Here is a 26,759-nt window from a genome sequence, read left to right on the forward strand (position 1 = left end):
AAGGGGGAAAAAATGTAGTAAATTAATGGCAGCTCAGCATATTGAAGCGTTACCTTCCGTGTTTTATTCAGATGAAAGAGGCGTGCAGGATTACCCATGCCTTTTTGATTAGATGCATGCAGTAGACATTAGGTTCCCTTCAAAGATCCTTGGGCCGTACAGAGCCGGGAGCAGCTCCGTGTTGTCATCGGAAAAAAAAATCAAACTCTTTTTCTTGGAGCCAGGCTTCTTCCCCCGGCTCCCCCTCCCATATTTGTATATATTTCAAGAGGAGAGTCAGGCTTAGTTTGTTCATAAACTGCAGTTCCTGGGCGGACCCCACACACAGCTGGGCTTTAGCGGCTGGATCCGCCTTCCCGGCAAGCCTAGCCGGGAGCCTCACAAACTCGGGGCTCCGGGCTTGACAGCAGAAACGCAGGAGACTGGCTGCACCGAGGGAAGATGAATTGGTCAACGCCGTGAAGCTGGGCTTCTGGTCGCTGGCGGGATCCAGAAAATGGGTTACTGGAGGAGACCGGGTCTGCTTTCCTTACTGCTGCTCTCCTTCTGTGAGTAGAAAAATGTTTCTGGTTAGACAATGTTAAGCAACATACTCCGAGAGGTCGTTTATTTTTCCTTCCTCCAGCAAAATAGCTTATCTTTGATTTCTCCCCTGACAGCAATTAGCCGGAGGATTGGAAATAGCTGAGAATTTAGTAGAACACACTGCTACAACTGCATCAGCTGTGTATGTCTCTTACGGCGAAGGGCGAACATTTGCCTTGGTGGAAAGCGCTGCGTGCTTGCTTGGAGCAGCTTGCAGATGTCAGTGTTTACAGTGCAAAAATATATATAGGTCAGCATTACTTGTTGGAAGTTTTTATTTTATTGAGGGAGATTAAAAGCAACTGAAGTGCACCGCTGAACGATCTGGCTTCGACAGTGTCCAGATGTGGTGAAGTTTGCAGCTTAGAACTTTTATCTGCCCCGGTTCATGCACAGAATTAATCAAACTATTAAAGAAGGAAAGAAGTGGGGAGAGGGGGAGGAGAAGTGTCTTTGCAACAACATCTGGTTATTCGGCAAACCTTTCCAGCACTTACGTAAAGATTTCTTTGTAATAAGTGCCCTGTTTAGGTTTTGATAGCACTTCTTCAATACTGTAGATAAAACACTCCAGCAGCACTTGAAAACGTGCCCATCCATGGTTTAACTTCTCTTGTTTATATCTTGATGATTGTTTCATAACAGGGAATAGATTTGTATATGAGTGAGTGCTATATACGCATCTCCTAAGTATGTGTGTGTGTCTTTCTGTATATACAGTGCCTATGTATGTGTATACACACATATATCCCTATATAGTATATATTTATATATTTGCGTGGACAATGGCACTTTTTACAGTGAACTCTTTTACAAACACAGACCCGTTCCCCCCGCTATAGAAATTTCAATGCAACTAAAATTGCTTTTTGCTCAAAGCGATGAAGTAGGAGGATTATAATTCCAGTATTTTTGCATCCAGATGAAATAACGGGGGGCAGGGATCTGTATCTGCATTCACTTTACATGGGTCCCCCTATCTACAGGAATAGGGAATGAAAGAATATGATCGGTCTGTAATTTGTGTGTAGGCAAATACAACCCTTGGTGCAACTGTTGAAGCAGAGAGACCCAGATGGGGGGATTTAGGACATAAGGTCTGGCTGATTTTTCCAAAAGTTGCGGGGATAAATAGTATTCGTTATTGTAGACAATACCCTAAAGTGTGGTTTGAAATGCAGGATGCTATACCGATAACATCCTGCTAAATTAATCACATTTGGAGCAGAACTCAAGGAATTACTACAAGGTATTATTTAAAGCACAGTCTTGGGTTGTTTTTGGTAAGAAAGACGACCACTAATTATCCTTCAGAAATACCTAATTTTGGAGTTATTTAACTTATGGTTTCCTTTTTCTGAAAGGCAAGGTTTTAATCTGAAAGAAGCCAAACCAAAACATATCATGATTACTAAGTTCGTCTGAAAGGTTACGTGAGTGATACGATGACAAAATTTGCCTCTGTATAGGGAAAAAAAAATAAGCCAAGGCTTGCTCTCTCTGATTCAGCTCAACAATGATATATGTTTTCTGGGGCTATATCCACTTCCCTTGCATGTCGTGTTAAGATCAACCATACAGCCGTTCTGAGACAGTAAAAGTAGCCTGGGAGCCCATTTTGCATTGACATTAAGAGAGAAGGGAACAGCAAGTGCCCCAAAATGACAGAAAATACACGTTCAGTTATTCTTCAAGCAACAAATCCCACCACTCATCCAGCTTCTCTTTAAAGAGTAACAGCGCTGGCTTGGTGACAGCAGCAAAGTTGCTCCTCTTAGCACAGACATTTAAGACTTGCGATAGAGAACATGGCCCAGATTGCATCTCAGGTATCCCAGAACAACTCCCTCGAGGCCAGCTGAGCATCTTTAGGGACTTTGCTGCTCTCCCTAAGAGTTTACACTGGGGCAGCAGAGACCCCAGTTTGTGCTCCACGCTGCCTCTCTCTATCCCTTTAGTCACCAACATGGTTGAGTGGTCATCAGACAGCACATCTGACCGCTTTTGTCCATATGTGGTGGAAAAAAGGACTGTAGTCTGACAGACCGCTGAAAATTTCAGCTACTGGATTTCCCTAATTCTCCCTGGCCAGCCCTAGCAAGGCTTCAAAATATCAACCCTTAAACTTCTCCCCAGTGGCAGTGGCTGCCGGAGGGCAGCATTTTTATATGGCTTTCTCAGCAGAAGGTGCAGACAGGAGCTGTAGTTGCACCACTGCTAACACAAACACTCACGCAGGGGAGCAGGGAATCCTTCCAGCGCAGTTCTGGATTTACCTAGCCCAGGACAAAAAAAATACAAGGATCGTTCAGGATTGGAAAACCTGTCTTACAGTGTGGGGTCTGAAGGCTTTCAGTGTCTTTAGTTTGGCCAGGAGAGAGCTGGGAGGTGAGCTAGTCATCACCTATAACCAGGGCCCGGAGAGATGCTTTCTGGCAGAGGCTTCCTCTTCTATGGGACAGAGGAAGAACAAGATGTAGATGCTGGAAGCTGAAACCGGGTGCTTTTGTGTTAGAGCACAACACAGTAAAGTTGTTCCAGCAGGTAATTACTCAGGCTCAGGATGCGGTGGATTTTTGTTGCTCAAAAGCCTTCAATGACTGTAAGACTATCTGCTCGGTAGACTATAATCTAGAAGTTATGGACATGATATAGGGATTACTGTATTGTGCATGTGGAAACACTCTGGCCTTAAAGTTAATAATTAGGAGTTTTCCTGCCCTGTTTTGCATCAGAATCGGGAAAGTCTCCCTCATGCTGTGTCTGTCAGGAATAGGGCTCAGGTCAGGCCACGCAAGCATGGTCTGAGCAAAATCTCGTCTCACGGAGAGGAGAGAAAAGCATCACAACTCTCTGAGCTGTTGAGACATCAAGAACATGAGCTAAGTGTCACTGGTGCGACGACAGCTCTCAGGGCATGAAGAGCCCCAGGAGCCCGGCAGAGTGCCTTTGGGCATCCAACCTCCAAAAGAGGACATGAAACTCAAAATCTGCCAGGGCACGTAGCACTTACCAAGGGAGAGCTGTACCCCATGGGATCTGCTGAAGCTCCAAAGAAAGAGAAAGTGGATTTGTGAAACAAGGGAAGGTTGCAGATCTGCTGCCCTGAGTCCAGAGCTCCCAGCTCCTGGGGTTTGGGTCTGCTTCCCAATAACTCGGTCTCCCATTGAAATGCTGGCTTGCTAAAATATTGTGACATTTTTTGCTGTGAGTCTCCTGGGCTCCCTTTGCCACTGTCCCTCAAGGCACTTTGATGGCTCCACAGAGAGCGCATTCGAGGGGTTATCTCTTGGTAGATGGTGGCTCTCTGAAGCCACATGCTCTTTCCTGCTTATACAAACCAGCCCCTGTTCCCCCAGTGAGCCTCTGCGGCTAAACATACAGAGTGTATATAATTCATAAATCATGACAGGGAGCTCCCGGGCTGTCAGAAAAACATCTCTGGCTTTTGATCTGCTCAAGAAATCTCTGACCTATCCCAGGCTCCTCAGGCAGCTTGTTCAAGAAGTCAGCCTCTTATTTCTAAGGTCACCAGAGCTAAAACCAGGGGTTGTACTGCCACTGAAACATCAGCCCGCTCCTCAGGCAGGGGAGCTATCGGGATTGCACCCCAACACCAACGTACACACAATTCAGGAACACGGGGTGAAACCTGAGCTGGTGAGAGGAGGAGGGAAGGAAAGGACGAAGGAAGAGTCACCCTCTGTTTCACAGGCAAATACATCCATTTGCAGAAAGGAGCTTCGCAGGTCAAAGGCTGAGCTGAACAGCAGAGCAGACCTCTTCTCCCAGGCTACGCAGCACATGGAGGTGGGTGCTGCCCACCCGGGACACACGGCTGCAGGGTTGGTTATGACAATCCTTCTCAAGTAGCACCATATTTTGTTTTGGTGTTGTTTTAAGACAGTCAAAACACCAAGGAAGAAATTATCGCCCTCAAAACAAACCAAGCGGCTTGCAAGGGCCCCATGTTGGCTGGGTGCAGGTAGCTGGATTGGGAGCAGGCACAGCATTCCACTGCCTGAAGGAGAAACTTGTGCATACTACCATGAGGCTAAATAAGAGCAAAGTTGCAATAAATTCTCCAGTTAGGAAATAAAAGGGGAAAACACAAGAAAAAAACTGACAATGCAAACCAGAGTCCTCTGCAGTGTTGGAAGTGGCATGAGACTCAGCAAGGCAAGTGACGGATTATTTTGAATTCACCTTTACACTTCTCCAAACCTGACGCTATAGTTTCAGCCCTTGGTGTAAGTTAGACTAACTGAAGGCTAAGAAAGCTAGCAGTGTACAGCTATGTCAGATTTATGAAAGCGGGCATTTCCTCTCCCCTTGCATCTTCAGCTTTGCTCAGACTTGAGACAGGCTGGTCATCATTAAAGCTGCTCAAATCTGTATTTTAGTGGGGGGCTTTGTGGAGGAAAGTCCTTTTTGAAATATAATTCCATGGAACTTGAAATTAAAACACACTGTTTTCTAAAAAAAAAACCCAAAACCCAAGCTGACTTTTACTGGTGTTTTACTGGTGTTATCACTATTTAATGATGGTCACAAAGACATTTTTGTGTGCTAATATTAAAAAAGTTCAGCCAGCTGCAATCATGATACTTGTTACTCCCACTAGAGATGGAGTCCTGACCAGATGTGTCCCACATATTCACTGAATATGCAGAAAACAAACATTGGCATTAAAAACAGGTGACTGGGGGCTTTTATTCTGAGAAAGTGTTCAACTCTACTGCCTGTCCTCCACAGCTTTATATTGTTCCATGTTTTGCTCCGTTGAGTTTATTTCCTCGGGACATTATTTTCCTCTCCCCTTAGTGATAACTCTCTGCAATAACATTTGCTTTCAGCCGGGCTCCACAGTGTTGCAACTTGCCATAAACTAATGAACTCTCCCATAGATTGTCGTGTTTTCAAGGAAGCGCAACATCTGATCTTTTTATTAAAAAAAAACAGTCCCACCAAGGGACAAAATCAGCAGCTCCCACACACTTTGCTCTTTTCACATCCAGTGTTTAGCGCTGTGTGCCAAGTGAAAGCCTCGTGCTGGAAGGGGCCTCCATGTAGAGGGGAGATAACACCACTGGCTGCCTGCCTTATCAAACCTGTGGATTACAGCTACATTATCTCCGTGCTGGACCCCAACTGTGGGATAACATTTCCTTAGGGACCTTCAGGGGGAAGTGAAGGGGTGGCTGAAAGCTGTCTTGGCCCTGCTCGCATGCACATCCCTGAATTCAGAGACGACCGTTGTGATCCTGCCTCCGGAAAGGATCTGTAAGGTCCATCAGAGTCATATTTCTTGTTCGTCAGTTGGTTCATCTTTTTGTTACAGCCCATGTAGGGCTGAAACTCTCCTGCCAGCTGCTGGTAGCTGTCAAGCTTTTAGGGGAAGTGGGAGAGCCTGCTTATTGTGCAATCCCCTCTGCGGCCCATGCTCCCACCAATTACGCCACTCCAGGACTTACCCTTCCACGGAGCTGTTCCACTGCAGTGTTTTGCTTCCCATTGATAAGCCAGGAACATGCCTGACAAACGACAGCTGATATATACTACAGCAAATGCATCTCGGCGTTGGGGTAATTAATGTGTCCAGCTGTACACCGCAGCCTGCCAGTCTGCACTGGATGGAGGACTATCGCCCACGTGGATTCTAGCAGCTCTGAGGATATACCTCGACCCAAGTGTTACCCTTGAGTAGACAGGATTATTTACAGCTGGACTCAAGATTGAAATAATAATCATTAAAAAAAAAAAGATGTTTTCAATATTTCTGCTGTGCAATTTGCAGCTATCAGCAGGAGCAAGCTGTAATGGGGAGCTGACGTGCGGCTGCAGTGGTGGCAGCTGCTGGGTGTCACTTTGCAGAGTCCCGTGCTCCAGTTCAACCCACGCCTTGGCCATGACTCTGGAAGTGGTTGAACCAGCTTCATACTGGACATGCTCTGCCTGGGCCTGTGGCAAGACCTCTCACCTTGCCATGCTGTGGATGGAGATGCTCCCTTTAGCTCCATGTCGTTTACTCTCCACCAGGTCCAAAACTCCAGCTCTTCTGGGTAAGCAGAGGTCCAAAGAAAGCCATCCCCAGCAGCTTCCACCCCGGCTACAGAGTCAGTGCTGATGAGGCCTGAAGGTGTCTGAAGGAAACGCCTGCCCACCTTCACTCAGCCTGCAAAGAGCTGTTGTCCTTCCCTTGCAACATATGATGGCAAGTCCTCTGACCATGCCTGGGAGCTGAAGAGTCCGTGCCTTCAGGACCATCACACCCTAATACATGCCCTGCATGCAAAGCAGTGCTGACGCAGTTGTGCCAGCAAGCATGGCAGTCAGTAAACAGGGCTGGCTTATTGCCCTGGTCCAGGGTCCAGGCGGGGCTGAGCCCTGAAGCACTCACCTGAAGTGACACTGACTGATGTGATCAGATCGTTGACAAGGCATCTCCTTGCCCCAGTATCTGAGCATCTCTGAATCTTTTCAGTTCCCCCAATACCCCTGCGAAGATGTTCCCTCTGGGAACAACACACTTTTCTTATATCTTTGCTTCTGGGAGGCCCAGGGACATCTGCTGAAGTTCCTGGCCTGCTGGTTGTTACACCACTAAAAGGGGCCTTTTCCTTAGATCGACAATGCAAAACCCTGAGATTTTGATAGGGATCCCTTCTCACTTCAGCCATCCCAAACCAGACAGCTTGACTGTGTCCTGCATTGCCTTGGGGCACCGTGCACCCCATCAGAAAGAGGATACTGCCAATGTGAATTCATACCGTGCCTGGCACTGGAAATCCAGAGAAGCATTTCTTCTCTTTTCCTGCAAAATCAGGAACTCGGACCCCTTCCCAGGAACACTGCTTGGGAGTGCCATGACCACAAGTCCTTCTGGGGTCTTTACAACTATTACAGGTATAGGTATGTCTTTTAAAAGATCCATTGCTGTTTTCAGGTGGATCATTTAATAAAATGCCACCCATGCAGAATGAATGCCTGTGTCCTCTGACACATGTTTGACAGAGCAGGTCACCAGCCAACGCAGCTGGGACACGATGAGGAACATCTGTCTGATGTTGCTTGATAAAACTTGCTGCCTGGGAGACTCTGAACACCAGCATCCAGCGTGGAAGAAACTGAATCAGCCGCTGTCTTGCTGCGTAAAGCATTTTTTCCACGCTAGATCTATCCCAAAATTAGCCCCAACCAGTCCACGATAGCAAACAAGACCCTTCTTCTTACAATAGGAAGTGACACACAGAGCCATAAGCAACGAGCAGTTGAATGAATCATCCTTCTTCAAATAGACCCAGGGTACAAGCGTCCACAGAAATAAGACCAATGGATCCCTTGGGAGCTCAGTTCCTGCCATGTCTTTAATTTGTCAAAAGGCACCCGGTGGTGGTAGAAAACGGTCACAGACATTCCCACCAGAGGCACAAGATATTTGCTTGGGGGTGAGATCTCCCTGGCACACGTTTACTCTCATTTTGTGTATGTGCCCTGTGCTCACCTGTTTGTAAAAGAGCGGCACAAGCTTTTCTTTCACCCTCGCCGGAGCTATTACCTCTGCAACAGGCTGTGGCCTGGGAGGCAGCTCCTGGGCAGAAGTACTGCTCAGCAATGTTCAGACCGCGACATGTTTCAGGAGGTATCCTGGGGCAGGACGCTGAGTTGAAAAGGCAATGTGCTACTGCAAAATGATGAGATCTCAGAGCGGGAGATGGTGAACGGAGAACATTCCCCTCTTTGTCCGTTCCTCCACGCTGGAGGAGCAGCTTCGGCCCCTGCACCTTGTCCCCTCCAGCTGCCGAGGCTCCCTGGAGCTGGGCTGCAGCTCTGCCAAGGGGCTGGGGCTTGCAGGAACCCTCTCCTTCTCCTGCAAGAGGGGTCTCTGGAGAGGCATCGCACAGACACGCAAGCTTCCGTTACTTTCATGTGCGGAGAAAAAGCACTTCAGGCCCTGTCAACAGGACACTTGGTCCCATTCCTGCAAAAATTCCTTTCCAAAAAACTGTTCCCTCTGCCCTTCTGCCATAGCCCTCTTCTGCTTTAGAAAAATGGAGAATATTCAAGTTGAATTCAACCCTATTGGGCAGTGCTTTTTGGTAGGTTACAACACAAGCTCCTTAAAAGATATTTTTTTAAGAGATCAAGAAAGAAATGAAAGAGAAGAACACACCATCTATTTACGTGCTAAATGTGGGACGCTTTAGGAAAAGTGAGAAAGTTTTTAGCGCCTGTAATCCAGGCTAGCCTCAAGTTCAAGTTCCCTCTGACAGCACAAATTACTTAATTACTGTTAGATCCTGTCTACATGAGGGCAGAACTCGACTCTACGTAATAATTCTAACAGACATAAAGAACAGGCAGTGCTGGAACAACTTGATGACAGCACATTGACGGAGAATTAACAGAGCATCTCTGCCCCGGCAGCTCGTCGCACATCCCTTGCAAGTCTTGCTTCTCCTTGGGAATCAAAATCATACAAATGCAAAAAAATACAAACTAGTCAATCACGAAAAGTCCACCCGAGATATGAAGAGCAGCTCCAGTCTAACATCTCTTTGTGGGCTCATCGAAGTCCTTCTAGCAGATGGTAAATCGAACGTGTGCCAGGAATTTCAAGTGCTCCTCAGGAAGTTCATCTAAATCATCAGTAAACCATTTGCACTTAAAACAGAGCAAACCCTGTTGCCCAAATGTGACCCAGATAATGTTTCTGACATGTTTACCTATTTGGATGATATTTTTAAATTTCACTTCCATCTATTCACAGAGATCCAGGATTCCTGCAGAGACTGAAAAATACATATAAAACTGAATTTCACAGTATAATATGATGACAAGAGCAAAAAAAACCTGCTGTGCTGTAGTTTTACTTGGATTGCAGTAGTCAAGACAGAGCAACGTCTGCAACTGACTTGCAGCTCACTTGTTTTTGGTGTTATGTTGATTGCTGCTGCTTTTTCTATGTAGAGAGAGGGACTCGTCTCTGCTGGGTCTTCCTGAGAATGAGATGCAGAAGCTGCAGTTGAATAAACCAGATATAGGATACGCTGTTGATGGCTCTGCAGAAACAAGACCAACAAAAACGATGGCAACAGCATTATGGAGTCAGTTGACTCTTACCTTCTGCCATTCAGCTCCCAGACCTGCAAGTGCTGTTAAATCCTCAGCAATTTCTGCAACGACTTGTGACAAGATGAGCTCAAACCACCCGTGCGTGACCAGGCTGTGACTCCTTCTCCCAAGCAGTGTGGGAGGTGGGAAGAAGGGACTCATTTTTAAGACCAGGATTTAGTCAAAACCGGATCACTGCAAAGTGCTCTTCAAAGGGCTGAAATGTCAGAGCCCTCTGAAAACGCGGCGTGCGAATCCTCATTCATCAGAAGGCACTTTCCACGGGGGACATGCTAGCTTAGCCCTCTGCAAACCCCACCAGCACCTTATGCACACCATGCCATGGCATATGCTAATGCATTGCTTTACCCTGCAAAGCCCCAGATAAGCAGAGGCACCAGCAGAGCTGCTAAAATTGGTTATGAACATTGTCCTCTGCAGTTTTCCCCCTCCTCAGACCTTGAATAAATTGTTGTGCTTTCCATAACACCGGGAGAAGTGGCATGTTCCTCTCACGTGCTGTCTGGGCTGGTGGGATTTGCTGTGGCGGTGGGTCCGTGGCGTGGCGCTGGTGGAGGTAACCACATGCGACTGGGTGTATATATGGTTTCTCCTTGGACTGACCCCCAGCTGTGGGGGGGGTTCCCCTCCCAGCCCCCAGACTTGTTGTTCAGGCTGCACTGCTGGCTTAACTTGCTCTCTCAGGGCTTTTCCAATGCCATGCATGGGTGGGAAGGACAGCAAAGATACGAAAGAGAAAGGAATAGGGGCAATAGGTGCAATGAAAGGGACTTCTTGTCAGCCGAGATCTTGTGTTGCACCTTCAGACACAGGACGGCCGCAAGCCTTCGTTTGCGTCGTAGCTTCTCGCGTTTGACTTTCATAGCCCAGTACTTAAGCAGCAGCTGCTGGTTAACGCTTAATGGGATAAGTACAGTTATTACCGGGCAAACTCACAACTGCTTTTGTCTGCCAGGGCAGTTTTTGCCTGGCATGGTAACGGCTCTGGAGGTACCAGCCGTAATTACACAGCAACCCGCCACAGCCAGCACACACTCGGCACTTAGGGAGTGAAAAAACCTTGTGTTAAGCTGCTGTCCTGTGCGACTTGAGGGACTCCTGTGCTAACCTTCAACCCTGCCTCGGGCCACCTTTTCAATGAGGGCTGTGGGGCATTGAGTACTCCTGCAGACCCCGTCCCTGCTCATCTCCTGAGGGGATAAGTGAGCCTCCAGAATGGTGGACAAACCCCTAACTTGTGGGTTTCCTCCTGGTTTTAGGACAACTTTGCTCATCCAGTGAGTCGGCACAAGGCTAGGTGACACTCATGCGGAGCTGTGAACTTGCCCACCAGCATCGCCTTCAGGGCTGTCCTGTCCTGCCCCTTCACAACCCATCATCCGCACCGGGGATCACGGCTTGGTGCCACCTTTATGTTCCAATTGCAGCCCGGCAAGTGGCAAACGCTGTTAGGTTTGCCCAGCGTTACATAGGCCCAGCCAGGCCTAATTCAACAATTCAGCTTAACTTGGACTAAGCTGCTTGCCTGGGTGAAGCAGGTGCTTGAGTGCCTTAGGGGCTTACTGAAAAAAAATGCAAATAACATGCAACTGGGTGTTGCCACCGACTTTACTGATGTTTCAGTGAAGGTTAAGTGCATCGGTGAAATGGATTCAGAAATACACACAACATTTTCAGACATTGCTGAATGTTTCAAAGACACTGAGAAGAACGAACAAAATGGTACAGGGCCACTAGGTCTGTGTTTTATCCATTCCGCGTTCCCCCATCCTCAACGTCTCAGGGTGCAAACTGGTGTTAATGGGAAGGATGTTGTCTGTAACACCAGAAAGAAGAGTGCTCCTGAAAGAGCTTGAGGTCAGAGTCTAATGGGTGTATAGTTTTTGCCTCACCTGGTACTTATAGTCCTTCCAAAGCTGAGCAAGGGCAGAACAACCTCCCTGTCATGTTGGGCCGGGTCCTGCTGGGCTTCGGGAGCTCAGGACTGAAGGGCTGGCTTGCTTTTTTTTTTCAAACTTTAATGCCAAACTTTCTTTGGTGAGTAATAATTTTCACATTTGAAGGAATCCTCCAGCTAAAAGAGAAACAATATGCCAGTGTAATGCGTTTCAAGGAGCAGCAGGAATCTGCAAAGATACTTAAAAATAATTAAGTAAAATAAACTTTATCTTAATAATTTCATGTGGAGAGTAAACAGAGAGGATTTGCTTATAACGCCCTGTCATGTACAACATGCAATTTTTCCGTAACTCTTTTCTAATGAGTTGCATGAGAGCCTGGATGCAAAGTAGCCGCCTGGAGATGGGGAAGATCCTCCAGGAATTGCTTTGCATGTGGAAATGAATTTCAGTTCAGCCACTTCAGAACATTTTTTTTGTTTACTTTCCACTGACATGAAATCAGCCGCGATTGTATCGCATGCGGGATTGGTTAGCCGGTTACATAATGCTTAATAAATCCAAGAGAAATAATATAAAACACATCACCCAGTCTGGGAAGAGTAACAGTATCTCAGCCAGTGTCACTAACCCACCCGGGCCAGGCATCGGGGAAGCATCTGAACCGATGCTGGGGGGATGCAGGGCTATGCCGCTGCGTGATAGATGCGATTAGGAAAAATGCTTGTGGCATGTTTATAAGCCTTGAAGACAGACAGATTGCCTGGGCAGACCATGTGTAATGGTAAGGGTATATCAAAAAGCAGAGCTCACATTCCCGCAGGGAGGGCAGTTCACCCCGTCCCGCAGGGCAAGGCAAGCACGTGCTCGCGCGCCCAGCTCCAGCTGTATCTGCTGCTCGTGTAAGGTATTACCTCACCCTATTAATTTTCCTCTGGGTAATTTGTAAAATCATAATGGCCCTGTAAACAGAAAGGGCAAGATTTGGTGATTAAATTATTTACCACAGATTATTTCCGCAGTGGCAGTGTGGAGGAGAGAGGACATTGCGCTGAGGTGTCAGTGCTGGTGGTCCCCGAGGAGCGAGAAGGGAGATGACCCAGGATGGGGCTGCCAGGCTAAACACAAAACGGTGGTGCTGACTTGCACCCAAAAAAATGAGGTGTGCATGAAGAGTGCAGGTACATCCAGCTCTGCAGGGCCAGCGCCCTGGCTCTCCCAGGAAAGCTGTCCAACCCATGGGTGCATCACCCCAAGCACCCTCCACTGCTTTGCACGGACCAACTCTTCTCCTCCTTTCCCATGTTTCCCTGTGTGCTCTGCTCTCCCGCTTTGCTTCTAGTCCCAGGGGAGACCTGCTGCTGCCTTCACCCACGCTGTGGCTAAATATCAACAGAGGAAAAGCTGGGGACGAAGGGGTTAATTACTACGGGCTCAGCACAAGCCAAGTCTGTAAGTGACTCCCTATTGCTATTTCGAAAAGAGGCTGCCTGGAAAGGGAAAGGAGGAAAAAAAAAAAAAAAAAAAAAAAAAAAAAGAGAGGTTTACTTTACAACCATCATTATTTCATCTGCAGAGTTTATACAATGGAAAATAAAAGCCAGGGTACGCGGAGTCAAATCATTTCTGTTTCATTAATGGTATGGAAATCGTTTTGTTTTTATAGGGGAAAAACAAATGTGAACTTGATGTGTGTGTGCGCGCGCGCACATGCAACTCCCTTCATTGCAAAGGGCAGAGCAGTGAAATCCAGAAATAAAAAATGACTCAGAGGCCGTAGGATCTATGAGTCAGTTGAGCTGTTGTTGTTTTTAAACACAAGCGAGAGCACAATATGGCAGATAATTGCCCATGCTGCCCTCCTGCCACAGGCGTCCCTGCCAGCCCAGCCATCCTGCAGCAGCACACCTGCTCCCTGCCAGCCCGCGCTGGCGGTGGGCACCGGCCGGACCCTGGACCAGCACCCAGACCTCCAGGACAAACGAGGGCCCAGAGGGATGGAGCGTGGGTTGTCCCAGCAGGAGCAGCTTTGGGGGACAGAAAGTGAAATCTGGGGCAGGAAACTTGAGATCTCCTGGAGGGGAAGCATCTTGCTGCGGGTGGAGGAGAAGGGTCCTTGGTGTTACCTAATTTCAGTGCCTCGGGCATGAACAAGATGGGATGTCGTGGTGGATGGAGGAGACAAGCGGCTCCGAGGGCAGATGGAGGAGCGTGGGGTCGGACGCGCTCTCCCTGTCCTCACCCACAGGCACAGACATCAACTGACCGAAATCAAAGAGAAACCCCTCCGGCCAAATCCTCCTCACCGAGCACCGGGCATCCAGCTTACCCGGATGGTGCCAGCTTTGTTGGGGCACGACCCTGCGATACCTCTGTATGAAACGTCCCAAGGCCCCAAAAGCTGAGTCATTGCACCGATGCGTAGACAACTTGCAAAAGGTACCCAAGAAATACCGGAGATTACCAAAGCAGAAGGACGGACAATATTCTGCAGAGCTCGTCTCTCCCTGGGGTGAAGTTAGATCATGATGTAATTTAAGCATCTGAAAGAGATTGGAGAAGTCTGCTGGTACGATCCATACCCAATTTACTTTGTAATGGGACTAAGCAGTATTTGCTAAACACTTAATTTAAAGGGATATTTTCACAAAGGAAAAATAAGTGGTGGAATAAGTCAGTTACCAGCCTGTTTGAAGAAGGTCCAAGCAAACCAGAAACGTATACTGCATGTCTTTCTGGCACCGGGAAACACTGATGTCTAACGCAATCAAAATCAGTCCCTTTTTATTCACCAGGAAACTTTACTGGCTCACTCCTTGCTCCATACTGTACTCTGCCAAGTACAGTATTTATTATGCAGGACGATGTGGGACCACATACCTGAGGGCAGAGCCTGGTCCTCTGAACCGAATGCAGCGTAAGCGCTGCTGGGCTTCCTGTGGGAGCCGGGGGCTTGTGCCTCACAGGGGCAAAAAATGGGATAGTAAGTTTTTTCAGCTCCATTTGGTCTGCCCTACCTCTCCCATGAAGATGAAGATACAGTGTTTGTAAAACACATGGATGGAGAACAGCGGCCCAATACTAAAAAGCTCTTCGGTTCAGCAGCGGAAAATAGCACCAGATCCCATCACTGGAGAACAGAACTGAGCTGGAGGAAGCCAAACTCCATCCAAAATAAAAGTACAACAGCTTGAGGTCTAGTTCTGGGGAGATCCTGCAGCACTGCTGGATGCTGCAGTGAGACTGGGAGCTTTCCAACAGATCGGATCTAGCTCAAGCCGGAGCTGACTGCGGGAAATCTGGGACCTCTGTTAGGTCACGCTGAACAATTGCAATGGGGACTTCTGACCCTGCATAGGATCTCCTGGAAATCAGGGACATAGGAATTACCCTGTCATAGCCCATCCATGGCACTGATGGTTGCTTTGTGGAGGGGGGAACTCAGGAGTAACCTGCCAATGGAGAACACCAAGGTCCTGGTGTTCTCACATGGGTCAGTGAGAGAGCAGAGCCCATCAGCCCTGCTGTTGTTTTAATCTTAAAAACAAGTACGGTATATAATAGGGAAGGAATTTGTTTGTTCTCATAATAATTTTATGAGAGGCTCTGTTATTGCGTAGTCATGTCGCTAGCCATGGATGAAAGCCCAAGGCAAAGCCTAATCCTGAACTCGGCGGCGGATGAAGGACTCGCTGCTGAGCCCGAGCTCACCCAGATGGGAAAGCAGGTCTCAGCACAGGTTGGGTTTCCATCAAGGCACTTACTCAGGGGTTTCCAGGAGCAACGTGGCTGCAGGGTTGAGATACAGGTGCTGCCCAATCCTGCGTTTAAGCGTGCTGCTGGTTAAAGAAAGCCACACAGCACGGCAGCTAATCTCCCAGGCCTTAGTCTGTCTGAGTGCAAAGCCTGGGGATTACAGGTTGACTGACCTGCGTGGAAAAGATGATGCAGAGAGCTCCCAGAGCTGCTGCAGTAATGTCAAGCTGGGAAGACCTCTGCAATTGCTGAGTTAGCATCAGCTCCACCCTGGGATGCTTAAAGATACACAGAAAAGAGGGGGTAGACCTCACTGTAAAGCATTTATGACCTAAAAATGATCAATTTTTCTTTGTCCTTGAAAAAATAAAAGCAATTTAAGGGCAAATTGCCCTTTAATTGTGGAAGGTCCCCTTCCACCTTGGGAGGGGGAGAGCTGGAGGGGCGCAAGTGCTTTAGCATCTCACACCAAGCGCTTTTCCTTAAGCCCATCTGATGTTTAGTTGTCACAAGACAGCACGCCAGAGAGAATATTTGAGAACTAAAACTGCTCATTCTGCCCCACAGCGAAAATGCATTGCATGTACATGCCATTGCTTTGGCTACGAAGCGCCTTCTCCTTCCCTGTAACGAATGCACCGTGCCTCCACCTCTGTGCACCCCAGGCTCGCTCCTTAGTGATTCACCCTCCTTGGCGACTGCAGCATGCAGAAAGCTGGAGCCAAAGTTAGGTGGTGGATGACCTACCTGCTATCTGGGGCTGCACTGGTAGAGGTGAGCTAATTAGAGCCCTATTTATCCCACTGGGTTCTTACAGCTGCAGTCACCATTGGCAGCTGAACACCTGGCAAGCGAGCAAAAAGCTCATCTGTTGGGAGCTGACTGCTTCTGTGGCTGCAGTGATGGGACTGGTATGAAATTCTCTTGGAGAGCTGTTTTAGATGACTCTTTTATGGGGGAAGAGGATGGGTTATTGACTACAGCGGTGGTGCTTCAATGAGCCTTGCAGGTGGCCAAGCAGAAAGCATGGATGCCCTGTGGGCAACGAGAGGCTGGACGGCTGCCCCAACACACGTGAAAAAATATCCTGCTGTCCTTGGGTGGTGGTATCACCCCTGCTGCTCTTGCAGGGGAGACTCAGGCACTTCTGGCGTAGTTTTTTCCTTTATTCCTCTACTTGAAAATCGGCTCGTATTCTCTCAGTAACCTCTCTGGGGTCCCAGTTATAGATACCAGAAGACTTGATCCTGTTCTCATGCACAAGAGAACAAGCCTTCCTATTGATAGGAAGCCAAGCTCACTGTGAGCCCACCTATCGGTGACTTCAAACCATCTTTCTAACTGTCATTCCACTATAACGACTAACTGTACTATTTATTGGCTCACATCACATCCTTATGGCTTCAATTTATTTTTGGAAAACTCAACCCACATTTAATTAGTTTATAGTTTGTTCCAAGTTTTGCTTATCCAGCTTTTTTTTGTCTTTTTTTTTTTTTTTTTTTGAAGTTTGTATTTTGATGTTTAGCATTTGCCTTGGCAACATCTGGAACCCCTTTATGGAAGTGTATTGTTACTTTTACTGCTCGTGCAGCTTTATTAAATCATCTGAGTATTAATATTGAAAGTGTTCATCTGGGTCTAATCAGGGCCAAGATGAGTGATGTGGCAGTTAAATTGTACCTAAGAACTAATGGTTCAAGGACACAAAGACCTGAAGAAACTAGCAGTGGACTTTGTGCTCTTCTTTTTAGCTTCCTAGGAGAAGGAGGAGGGGGGAAAAAAAGATATTCCTGCTCTGACCTTTCTTGCAGAGCAGATAACAGAATCACAGCCTGAGCTAGTTTAGAACAATTTGTCTCCAAAGAATTTTGTCCAGTTACCGCTATATTTCTGGATCTCGTTTCCATATTTAACTCTTTCATCTGCCCTGGCTTCTCCGCTCCACAGTGCAAACGACTGCCAAGTCAAGATCCCCACCATGCGTGCCAGTACAAAACTGCCGGGGCTGACATTTTGCTCTGAGACCTCAAGCAAACCCTTGATATAAATAAGTAAATAACATACCCAGTGGGTATAAATAAATAAATAACAAACCCCATCATTCTTCTGCATCAGCGACATCCACAACCTGGATTTGTCCGTTTGCTTCTCCTCTGCAGGGTCCCCAGATATCCCTGGGATGATGGTGCTGAGCCCATGGTCCTGCACGAGCATGCTGCGAGCACAGCACGAGCCAGGGCATGGATGGGTTGAGCTGAGGGGGTGAAAGCACAAATATGGGATCGACACCACCAGAGCACAGCCCTGGGTGTGGTGGGGCTGGGTTTTGGGGGGAGAAACCAATTTACCTTCAATACTCTGTTCCCACGTAATAACACCGATGGAGTTTTTAGAGTGCGGTGGCTGTCGCTGTAGATCGAGAGCCCCACACAAATGCTTTTTTCTCATCCACCCCCAAAACTCTTGTCCTCAAGAGGAGTTTTGCCCAGGATCCTGTGAGTCCTGCCCCGGCAGAGCGAGGCGGGGAGGTGAGGGTGGCTCGCACTGGCTGCAAGTGCTTCAAATTCCCGGCTGAAGTCACAATTTTGGTAGCTAACCCTTGGATGGATGCAGGGCATTGGGTCTGTTGAGGTCACCCACAAAATCCACGGGTGCCTCAGCAGGGCCAGAGCAGCCCCATGGACGGGGGGATGCTGAGCGAGAGGTTGTGGGCAGCATGCTCACCCGCTCCACTCCTGGCTTCCCTGCCACCTCGCACGACACGATCCCTGCTGAGCTGCGTTTTAAGCCTCACACGGGTCATTTAAACCAAAATTTCCACTTCCAGCCTTCAGATGCAACAGGCTTCTCTTCTGCAGCCAGGTTTCCCCTCCGCCATTAGCGTTGGCCTTACGTATGAGGCCACGGGAGCTTGTAAATGGTTTATTTCTGTGTGGGAGCTTTCCAGCAGCTCTTTTACAGCCACCTCGTGGAGGGGGGTCTGGGCCAGCGAGGGAAGGAGCGCAGGCACACAAGATGCTGTTGGAGCCAGCTGCGAGCCCCGGATTTGGGAAGCAGAGAGGTTAAAAATCCCTTTTCGCTGTTGGGACAGTATACGCGTTAAAAAGGAAAGGGACCATAGGCTCGGCCGTTGGCCACGGGCAGGTCACGGATGTGACCACCAAAATGCAGGAGGTTCTGCAGGTTGCCCACAGACCCAGGGTGCCCATGAGTATGGTCCTGTATCAGCAGGGCCTTGCTTGCAGGGGCTGAGGCTTTCCAAGCCGTAGTCGGGGATTTTGCAGTCTGTTTCTTGTTCAAACTAACGGCTGGTGATGGAAAACCCCTGCGATGGCTGTGGCAGCCCAGTGAGCCACGGCTGCCCTTTTCACAGGGGCTGGGAGCAGCCAGCACTGCCGGGTGGCTCGGGGAAGCGGCAGCCGGAGAAGCACGGATGACCCAAACCTTCAAAAAATTAGCTGCTGCTGTAGTTCAGGTTCCTACCTGTACACTCTTAAGTGTATTTATTTAAGTAAAAATTTATAAATATCTATTTCTACATAAGCCACTTAGTGTCTTTTTTTAAAATAAAATAAAAAAAAGACATTTAGCAGCCTTAAAACAGGAAGTTTAAATTTAGCTGGGATTTATCCCTTAACCGAGCATAGTTCGTTCACCCTTTGTATAAAAATAGAGATAATTTTATGCCTGTGAGATACACGCAGAGCAGCTCCACACGGGCAGCAGTTATTCCTGCCGTTGCGGCCGGATCCGGCGCTCCAGGGGCAGGAGAGCATCTCATGCTGGGCCGGGGCAGAGCGGGCAGCAGAGCCGGGGCAGGAGCAGCCCCTGTTGCACCAGAGCTCAGGAAGTCTCAGCCCAGCGGTTACTGCCAAAAACACAGATGCTCGGGGAGCAGGTGGCAAACGCATTCCCCAGCTTGAGCTCGTTGAACAGGCAGAGGGAGGATGAGGAGGCAGCAGGAGAGGAGGGAGCTGCCCCAGCCTGGCCATGCATCCCTCCCCAGCACCTCTCTCCCCCCAGGGAGGGGAATAAATAAAGTCTTTCAGGCACACAGAGACCCGGAGATGTCCCTTTTCGGACACTGCGTGCACTCAGGATGAGGGGAGTCGCAGCTTTGAGCCTAGGTTGTAGAGGAAGAAGTAAACTTCCCCTTGATGATAAACGGTACAGGAAACGTGGAGAGAAAATGTGGTTCTTTGCGGCTTCCCAGGCTCTGCAAAGCTCTTGTCCGGCAGGACCTGCCTCCGCGCCGCCGGCATCCCTCCATCTCCTCTAGGCTTTGGCATAATCTAGAGCACATTTGACCAAGCAATGGAGCAAAGTGAAAGCTATAAACAAATGCATGTAGAAATAGGGACAATTCAGGCTCCTTCTCCACTGGTTGTGCGAATTGCTGAAAATGGTGGTTATTTTTCCCCGCTCCGGGCAAGCATGACCACGCTCACCCTCCACCGCCTCTCTGCCCCACAGCCTGCAGCGCTGGCGCCCGCCGCAGCCTGAAGACCAACCTGTGCAAGTGGTGCGACTCCACGCTGCCGGCCTGCGAGGAGAAGGTGTGCTACAGCAACTGCAACCTCAACTCCTACTGCGAGGACCCCTACGAGATCTGCGTGGCCATATGGTAAGCAGCAATCCCCTCGTCAAGGGGGGACGCAGGGGAAGAAGGGGTTCGCGGGGAGGCAGCTCATGGGAACACACACACATGTATCTATCCCTGCACTTGAATCATTGCCCATTAAAATAATTCAGGACTCTCTCTTCCTCTCCCTTTGACTCCATTATAATCAAAATTACAATTTGCAGTAAAAAATTATTTGGTCTGCCCTATAATTAGTACCAGTTTATTTTCTAAATAAATTAAGCATTTAAGTGCCCAACACAGAGTGTGGCAGGTTTGCTGTGGGACCTCTAAACCCCCTAAACCCCTGAATTTAGCTTTACAGGCTGAACCTACTGGGCAACACCCGCAGCCCTGACTCCCAAACCCATGCTGTCCTCCTGCATCAGGCTGGTGAAACCCTGGTTCACGTGCAGGGGTGCAGCCGAGGTCTGTCTCCATCTGGCACGTGGACGTCTGACCTGGTACCGAACTGGGGTTTAACCCGCTGGGTTTAACCCACCTCCTTCCCATCTCCTGGGTAAAGCCCTTTTCTGCTTCTCCTGGAGATGCCTGGAAGAGAAACGCAATCTTGCACTTCAGGCCAAGCATAAGCCGCATCATTTGCCCGGAAGAGTGCCTCCCCCAGCTTTCTTGGTCCCCATGAGCAAAACTAAAAAAACATCCATTTTGGGTCTGCCCAGAGTGATTTTCTCCTCTTTCCCTTTTAATTTGGCTGCCAAAGTGAAAGCCAGCCAAGCACTTATCGCTAGGCTTTATCTCAACCTGCTAATTAGCATGAATGCTGTATGCCTCGCTTTCAGTAGGAGTTTGCCTCAACATAATTGTTGCATTATGGACTTAAAAAAACCCAAAACACAAAACCAACAAGAAACACAAACAAACAAACAAAATCCACCCCCTGCCCCAAATTCCCCTACACGCACATGGAGAAGCCACCTTAAATCCTGGGTAGGCAATCCAGCATCTCGCTGGGTTTTCCCATTGACAGCCTACATGTACAGGAAAAAGCAAGACCCCTGCAGCATAAATCCCCATGCCAGGAAAGCAATCCCACAGCATGGGATGGGGCTGCACCTCACGCCACGTATCAGATGAGGTGAGGCAGCTGCGGGGTCACAAATAACCTGCCAGCCCCGCAGCCTCCTCCCAGCATCTCCCACCCCATCCTAAGACCCATCCTGAGATTGAGATCCCTGCAGGCAGGGCTCACCTCTAAGCCAGCCTCGCTACCCTTTGCTCACTTGCAAAGGCATATTTGGATCATCTGAACTTGTCCTGTGTGGGTATCACAGTCACAGCAGCAGCTTTGGCCCCATGCTCATGAACAACGTGCTCACATCCTCCAGCGTGCCCAGCCTGGGCAGCCCACGGAGGAGGGATCGCACCCTCCTGGGACTCTTCAGCTGGAAGCTCCTCTGACAAGTTACCTGGGAACCCCAAGAAAACAGAAGGAGCACCGAGGCCAGGGGACTTTCTGTGCCCTGTACCAAGAAGAGGATGACAAATTTTGGTTCTTGCCCCTGCTTTTATTTCTGACTTCCCAGTGGACCCCGAAGGCATCGCAAAACCTCTCCATACCTTCATCCTCCCACTTTGCACCGCTAGGTCGGGAAGCAGAGGCTGTTCCTGGAAAAGTTGTTAATGGCTGTAATGTCCTTCAACCCCCCCAGGAGCGGCTGCAATGCTCGCCAGCCACCCATAACCCACGTGGGGGCCAACCACCCCCCGCCGCTTGTCCTCACCCCGGGGCTGCCCTGCAAACTCGACTGGTGCTGGGTTATCCTGCCTCCTCTGGGGAAGGCTCCGGAAACAAGGGTTGAACCCTGGCGCCCTGCTCTTAGCTCTTAATTACCCACTGGCTGTTCAAGGGTAGGCGCTGACCCTCCCCGTAGGAGAAGGGCCACATCCCAGGTTGCATTTTCCCAGTGGTGCCGGCAGGGCAGGAGCCATCTGGCCCCGAGCTGCCTGGCATGTCTCGCGTGCCATGCCAGCAGCCTGCATTAGCTCTGCTCCAGCTCTCCGAAAGCAAGAGGCTCCATCACAACGCCAACAGCTGCCTCCTAATCCCATCTCCGAGCTCCAGCTCCTTTCAGCTGGCACCATCTGCCCCACAAAGGGATATAACCCAGTTCATGCTTGGCCATTCTTAAATCCACCTGGGCACCCCAGTTTCTGAGGATCTCCACCGTTTGCTCCCCAAACCTTTTCCCTCAACTAGCTTGGTAAACAGCAGGTGGAGATGAAGACATAGGTCCAACAAGGATGACTCTACCACGCATCAAAAGAAGGGAGCTCCCACGCGCTGGGACATCGCTGTGCTGGACCCTCTTGCCAAGCTCCCTTGTGTTGAGCCAACACTGCTCGGATCCGTTGGGAGAGCTGGAGTTTTCCAGCAAAATGAGTGCCCTGTGCTTGAGGAGTCAGATGACAATGAGAGCCAAACCCATCCGTTTGCTCTACATGTGACACGTTTCCATGGCTTTAACGGGAGCCCGATCTAGGTGCTGCTGAGCAAAAAATGCGGCACATGAGAAGGACCTAACCTGGCTACTGAGCATTGGTGGTTAAGAAAGCGCTAAGGACATCAGCGTTATGGAGCTAGACCTGGTGCTATGAGCCACATTTCAGTAAGTAACTGGAGTTTCATGAATGAGGCCTTTTGGTAATAGGCCTTGAAATATTTCATCTGTTCTCACTGCACTTGCTGAACGCTTGTGCACAGTTAAACGCAACACGGGCACTGGGATATTTTGCATCTTCACTCCAAAAACGGAAAAATCTCTTGGGAAGTCTTCACCCCCCCAGCTCCTGTCTCTCAGCTGGTGGGAGGGATGTCTCGGTCTCCCCTGGCTGATGTTATGACCATCTCTGACATGGGGGTTGTTACATGGAGCTGAAGAAATACGCAGCGATTAAAAAAAAGAAAAAAAAAAAAAAGCCGGTCTGTCCTTTCTTTTTGAAACAAAGAACAAATTCTCTAGAAACGCTAAGAAATTATGCCTTTACCTCCCTCTTAATTATCTAAATGGAAATAAGGAAGAGCTAGGGCTTATTTGCCATCGCATCTCTGGCTGTGCTGAGCCCCAGCACTCCTCTGCCCCAGAGCCCGTGAGGACCGGGACATCACCGGGTAACATAGCAGGTTTCATTCGTAGTTGCTCGGTGTCTGAAGCCGTGGTATAAACGCAGACACAGCCCCATGGTCCGGGAGTCATATTGCCTTCACGTTATAATTTGGCAGCTCCAAAGGTCAAGCTGTTTCTAGAAATAGCCCCAACCAGCGACTGAAGGGCTCTGCTCCCGCAGGTCGCCGGAGGCAGGAGCAAATGGTTCTGCAAGGACAGGGCGCAACGACCAGCAATTAGCCCAGAGAGAGCCCTGGGGATGAGATGGCGCTTACGGGCTGCACCTGCACACATGGGTTGAGAGGAGCAGGAGGGAAGCGCGAGCCAAGCAGTCGCTGGCGAGCAGGCTTTTCGGCCCCCACACCCCCCACCTCTCTCCTGCACGGGTGAGATTTGGGCAGCAGAGACTGCAGCCCCTCCTGAGGCAGAGATGTTATGACTTGTATTGCAGCAGAGGTGACATACGAGGTGGGACTCTCATTTTGGAGGGTTTCCTTACGACCATACAGCCCCAAAACCTGCTGGCCTAGCAGCTGGTATTGGTAAAGGAGGGATTTTGCCCCAGATCCCACGCAGGGCATTCAGCCTTAGGGTTGGCACTAACTGATCCAAGGCGTGATTATGAACTGGTGAATTATCTACTGGAAACAAGCAGAGTCTCTGGCTCACATCCTACTGTTGGCATGTGCTAAACATTTCTCTCTTCACCATTTGGAAGAGATAAAGGGCTTTAACAAAGCCCCTCCAAAGCACATATAATTAGAATTATACCAGAGCCGCTGCAAACAAGTCATTCCCTACACAGCTTAAAACAAATGATCTTAAAACCAAGTTTAAGATGACACCCAGGTGACACCAAGGCTGAGCCGTTAGACTAAAGCTTTGTCGGTTCATTTGGCACATGCAGGAGACAGGACAATGAAAGCATCAGGATCAGCACGCTCTGCCACAACCCCCACCGCCCCATCGAAAACCTCATGGTCCCCAACTACAACACCTCGCGCTGCATCATGACCCATCAGCCCAGCGAGGATGGGATCACCTACATCTGCGGCTGCGTGGATGAGCAGGAGTGCAACGATAAACTTATCTTTGAAAACCACACCAATGGTGAGTACTTTTGTTAATGTTATTTACAGGGGGAGAAGCACCCAACACTAATGACAAATAACTTGTATTTCCAATAGAGTGGGAGATGCGATGCCAGAAGGAGCTCTTTCAGCATCATCTTTGACCTCCCTATATAAAAGCTAGGTAAAATTTGTACCCCGTTACTGAGCCCAGTATTTTGTCTGTGGCTAAACCATCCCTCCCATAAATGCCTGCAGCCTTGGTCTGGAAACATCAGGCGATGGAAAATCCACCGTATCTCTTGGTAGGCTGTGCCCTTCAGCGCAGGGCGAATCAACCGGGGAACCCAGAAGCTGATGTAACCCGGCGTGAGTCAATGCTCTGAAAGCTTTAAATAAATCGCGCCAGAGCAAATCCTGCCCCGGCACACCCACGGGAACCGCTGGCGTCCGCCACGGCTGCGACCCAAAAAGGTGGTGGTGCCGGGGCACGGGGCTCGGCACGCGGCGGTGCCTCCCCCGCCACTCTCCTGGGGGTTTCTGCAGCGGTGTTTCCCCCGGGCAGGGACAGCCAGAGCCGCCCCGGTGCTGTACACGTACGTGAGTGCGGCTTGGCACGCCTGTAGATGCTTGTGCAGATGGCTGGAGATCCAACAGGAGCTGTAAATCCACAGGAGGGAAAACTAAGAGACAGCTTGGTTTTGTACCTCGGGAGGGTCGTATACTTTGGAAACGCTTCCAGCTAGATCCCGAGCCTTTGGGGGCTTGTCGAAACCTCCCTAACTCCAAATGGACCAGGTTTATCCAAGTGCCCATCAAGAATCTGACCCGTAACAAAAGCAAAGTGAAACCCCTCCGGTTGTCCATAATTACAGAGCAATGAAATGCTGAAAATGAGCCTAAGCATAACCTGCAACTCAGCAGCATAGCTTCTCCCGCAACGCAAGGAAAAAAGGAAAAAAAATCACATAAAATGCAAATTCTCAGAACAAACAAGCCACTTTTAACGAAGGCAAATGATGCTAAATTTGGCAGTTCTTTGCTGCTTCCTGAGCCAAACATAACAGGTACACACACTTCTAGGGAGAGATAGTCAAATCCCAAAGCCAATGCTGGGATATGTAATTTCACACAAAAATGACAACTGGCTCATTGGAAATGCCACCCCCACTGAAGACTTCCACAAACAGCCGCCTCCTGCCAGCCGGCACGTAGAGTGCTGAAACTCGGAGCGAGAGCAGTGTGGGCCTTAAACAATTATCTCCTCTCTGATTTGGTTTGTGGGACCAGCTTGGCAAGCCCCAGACTCAGAGACCCCATTGTTTACATCCTTTTCTTCTGCTTTAAGGGATCATTTGCATTTTCAATATTAACTTATGGTCATCTTCAATGGTATAGACAACTGCTGAGCAGAGAAATGTCTAATACAGATGAGCACCTCTCCGACAGCTGAAGCAGGCAGATTTTTTCCCATTTCTTGATTTCTTAAGCCCTGCTTTCAGGTCTGGGCTGCTGGGTGGCACTGCCCTAGCACCGGGGCTGCAGGGGACCCCATCAGAGCTCAGAGACCACCCTAATGAACACGTGGAGGCATCGTTTCCTAAAGCCATGCAAGCAGGAGCCCAGTGGACACCTTGGGAAGACGCTGGGTAGGGTTGAGCATGCAGAGCCCTCTCCACCCCTGCGCCAGCTGAGCCTGGCCCTAGAGATCCATCTCCCATCAGCAGGGATGGAAAGACCCACGCAGCAATGCTCGACAAGGCATGGGTTTACAGACCCATGGTTATCACCAGAGCAGCTACCTTTGCTCTCCGTGGAAGGGGTCTAAGCCGTGCTGCGACCCCTCTGTATCAAAGGGCATCAGGAAGGGGCATCCTCACAAAAGAATTTGCTGAAGTTGTGTTAACTTCCCCTTTTCAGGACTCGTGCACGCAACTCCCTTAAAAATATCTTCTCTTTCTTCAGAGTTTCAAAGATGGGATCTTAAGCATCGGGTAAATCCATTAAAGCAGTAGGTGATATCCAGGCCTAACACTTTCCAAAATAAACATATTCCTGAGCTAGTTATTGATTTATATCAGTATAGGTTGATCTTGCGGTTTGAACCTGATGCCTATTTTAGAAACGCTTTCACAGCCTTGCAGAAATTAGCTGCAGCACATTTTTTTGAAATTTGCCAAGGAAAATAGCTAAACGCTCTGTTTTTCCAGAACCTGAATTATGATCTGCACACACTGAGGTCAAGCAGCAAGAGTTTTGCTTATGGAATGATTCTTATCCCTCTTCCCCTGGGTTATTATACTTGGCAGAAAAACCTCTGAGTAAGATTTTACTTGAATATCTCTACTGAAGTCAGCATGTTTATTCCAGGAATCGCGAACATCAAAGCATCAGACAATTATATGTTGTGCGAGGGTTAGGGCTTTTTGTGTGCTGCCCCCCCCCCCCCCCGATGATTTGAAGGCTGACGGGGGTTTAAAAGAAATAAAACAAAAGCAGCCATGCCTGCTCTGTTGACAGGGCTCGGTGTTGTAACACGGTGAGGAAGGAGATGGCAACACTG

At 49.0% G+C, this 26,759-nt stretch overlaps 1 protein-coding gene across 1 annotated transcript in view; it reads left to right on the plus strand.

Moving 5' to 3' along the window:
- Positions 1 to 317: 317 nt before the first annotated feature.
- The window catches only part of LOC143162498 (TGF-beta receptor type-2-like), a 33,749-nt gene continuing 7,307 nt past the window's right edge, over positions 318 to 26,759 (plus strand). Inside the window, exons 1-3 of the mRNA XM_076343015.1 lie at positions 318 to 548; positions 19,851 to 20,001; positions 24,034 to 24,236. Of these exons, the coding sequence (XP_076199130.1) occupies positions 497 to 548; positions 19,851 to 20,001; positions 24,034 to 24,236 (406 nt within the window). The 5' untranslated portion in view covers positions 318 to 496. The remainder of the gene's footprint in view (positions 549 to 19,850; positions 20,002 to 24,033; positions 24,237 to 26,759) is intronic.

The sequence above is a fragment of the Aptenodytes patagonicus genome, chromosome 6 (assembly GCF_965638725.1).
Source record: "Aptenodytes patagonicus chromosome 6, bAptPat1.pri.cur, whole genome shotgun sequence".
Taxonomy (NCBI): domain Eukaryota; kingdom Metazoa; phylum Chordata; class Aves; order Sphenisciformes; family Spheniscidae; genus Aptenodytes; species Aptenodytes patagonicus.